This window comes from Coptis chinensis, chromosome 6 (genome assembly GCF_015680905.1).
Source record: "Coptis chinensis isolate HL-2020 chromosome 6, ASM1568090v1, whole genome shotgun sequence".
In the NCBI taxonomy this organism is placed as follows: domain Eukaryota; kingdom Viridiplantae; phylum Streptophyta; class Magnoliopsida; order Ranunculales; family Ranunculaceae; genus Coptis; species Coptis chinensis.
Window position 1 is genome coordinate 58249587 of NC_141461.1, and position 2979 is coordinate 58252565.

The window sequence follows — 2979 nt, forward strand, 5'->3', positions numbered from 1 at the left end:
TCTGGTTTCCAGATCCGAATATCCTCTTCCCCACTAGGTTGTGGTATGGAAGACAAGTCTATTCCCAGACGATTGAACACTTCAGCTATTGCCTCCGGGAACTTCCATTTCTTGTCTTCTATAACATCTACTACCTTTGCCTTGAAACCAACCCAGTTCCTCTCGGGGAGCAGCTCCATGACCGATTGCCCTGCCCAATTATCTCTCCATAGATCCACCTTGTCGTCTTTCCCTATGATCCATCTGGTGAAAGGTTTTACATCATGCAAAGCACCTCTAAGGCCTGACCAAACCGATGAGGGCTTGTGGTAAGTGAGGAAGCTTCCATCCTTTTTTGTGAATTTCCTATTCATGAAGATACTCCAATCATTTTGTTTATTTAAGAAGCACCATGCTAACTTGATGAGGAGAGCTTTGTTCAGTTCCTCCAACCTTCATATTCCAAGCCCACCTTCATCCTTGGGTTTACAAACACTTTCCCATTTAAGAGTGATCATTCGTCTCTTAGTGGGATCCCCTGACCATATAAAATTTCTTATGGCCGCTTCTCCTTCCTTAATGCTTTTCTTGGGCCATTTATACACCGACATATTGTGTATCGGTATACTTGATAGGATAGCCTGTGCCATGACCACTCGCCCTTGAAAAGATAACAACACCTTTTCCCCACCCGAAGCTTTCCTTTTGATTAAATGCGACAAGAGGTTGGATACATCTACTTGTAACTCTGCCTTTAAAAAGTGGAACTCCAAGATATTGTTCCGGAAGCTCCCCTTCTTTAATATCCAAAAGCTCCTCTACTTTCCTTTTCTTAACACCTGTCATGTTCCCCAGGAAAATTTTGCTTTTCGTGGTGTTAAAAATTGTCCACTTGCTTGTTGGGTACTCAAAGGGCCAACTTCAGTCGTCTAAGCCCTCGGATGTCACCATTTGCAAACAGAAAGAGATCATCTGTAAATAGAAGATGAGTAGGCCCCTGAGTATCTCCGATGGTCACCATCTGCTTCACAAGGCTAGCCTGAAAACAGTGATTAATTCTCCTACTTAGAACATCTTCAGCCAAGTCGAAAAGGAATGGTGACAGAGGGTCTCCCTGCCTCAATCCTCTTCCAGCCACAAAGAACCCACATGGTCCTCCATTTATCATAACCAAAAGCTTTGCACTGCTAAGAATAGTCTCAATCCAATCACACCACCTTTTGGAGAAGCCAAATCTCTTCATAACCTCAGCAAGGAACTCCCAGCTCAGAGTATCAAACGCCTGCGCTATGTCCAGCTTCAGCCCAATGTTACCACCCTTTCTTTTATGATCAAGCTCATTCATCATTTCTGACGCTAAACAGATGCCCGTGGAGCTATTCTGGCCTTTGATAAAACCGAGCTGTTCACTGCTAATCAACTTGTTTGCCATTAGTTTAACCCTTATAGACAAGATTTTTGTAATAATTTTAAAAAGGAAATTACTCAGGCATACCGGTCTATAATGATTTACAGATTTGGCATTTGTTACCTTTGGTAGGAGCACCAGAAAATTTGAGTTCATACCCTGCGGAAGCTTGTTGTCTTTGAAGAAAGAGATAATGGCTTTGTTGACATCCAGTCCCACTATGTCCCAAAAAGTTTGGTAAAAAGTTCTTTGAAATCCATCCGGCCCTGGTGAGCTATTAGCGTCCATGTTAAACACTGCATGCCTTATCTCTGTGAAGTTAGGAATTGCTGAGATAGTTGCATTATCGTCATCAATCACAAGCTTCGGTATGAGCTCCATCAGTCCAACATTGGGTCTGACTATTTTCGGCTTGTACTTAGCTTCAAACACTGAGACAATGTGCTGTTTGATGTCTTGCTGCTACTTAAGAATGGTTCCATCACTTTTCTAAATCTCCAGGATCAAGGCTTTATTCATTTGCAGCTTGTGAAAAGCATGGAAATAAGCTGTGTTCCTGTCCCCTTCAAAGGCCTCACTAACTCTAGCTTTCTGCCGCCATTGTGCCGCTTCTATGTCCAAAATGCCATTTAGTTCCTCTTCTTTATTCCGTTCCATTACTTGAAGCTGAACATTAAAAGGATCCTCCTCTTGCTCTTTCATTATCCATTCCAGATCCTCTGTCGCACTCTTTTTCTTTTTGCTCAAATCCCTGAAAGTTTCCCAGCTCCATGTTTTTAGAGCTTCCTTCAACCTTTTGAGTGTTTTCATAACTTTTCTGATGGGCACGTCCTTGAGGCATTCTTCCCAGCTCTGTTTCACGACCTCTTTGAGGCTCTCGTGCTTTATCCAATGCTTCTTGAACCTAAAAGGAATATTATGAGGCTTCGGAATAGCGGTGAACCATCCTACAATAGGGGAGTGGTCAGAAAATCTCCGTTGTAGGATTTTGCTTCGCCATCCTGTGGCTGCATCTATCCATTTCTGACTAACCAAAATGTGATCAATTTTATGTACCATTCTTCTATCTCCGCGTCTTTTGTTTGACCATGAAAACTGGAAGCCGAGACTTGTAGTATCCATGAGAGCATTCCCATTTATAAACTCAACAAACTCATTTACTGCTGTTTGACAAGGAAGCCTCCCCCCTTTCCTTTCTACATTCGAAGTAACTACATTAAAGTCCCCTGCCACTGCCCAAGCTTCCGCATTCAAACCCAGCTGTGACAACTCTTCCCATAGTGCTCTTCTTTGCACATAAGGTGATCTGGCATGAACCAGTGATATAAGAAGATCACCAGTTTTAATAGTAATTTGCTGATGTGACATATCAACAAGATTTATTACAATTCCCTTCCTCCAAAACCCGGATATTCCCTATCCTATTGGGAATATTATTGTGTACAAAGTCCTCATTGAACCCCAACCCGCAAAGAAACTCAAAGGCCCTAGAAGGCGGAGAAATGAGAGGTTCAACCAAACATAGAATATCGGTTTATGACTAGCTATGACGTCCTTCAGGTAAGTGATTGATTTATCTTGTTTCACTCCCA

The 2979-nt window shown here is 42.4% G+C and overlaps 1 protein-coding gene across 1 annotated transcript; it reads right to left on the reverse strand.

Moving 5' to 3' along the window:
* Positions 1-1876: 1876 nt before the first annotated feature.
* Positions 1877-2755, reverse strand: LOC147493742 (uncharacterized). The gene has a single exon (XM_086567929.1). The coding sequence runs from the start codon at positions 2753-2755 to the stop codon at positions 1877-1879; it is 879 nt and encodes a 292-aa protein (XP_086424055.1).
* Between the last annotated feature and the right edge of the window lie 224 nt (positions 2756-2979).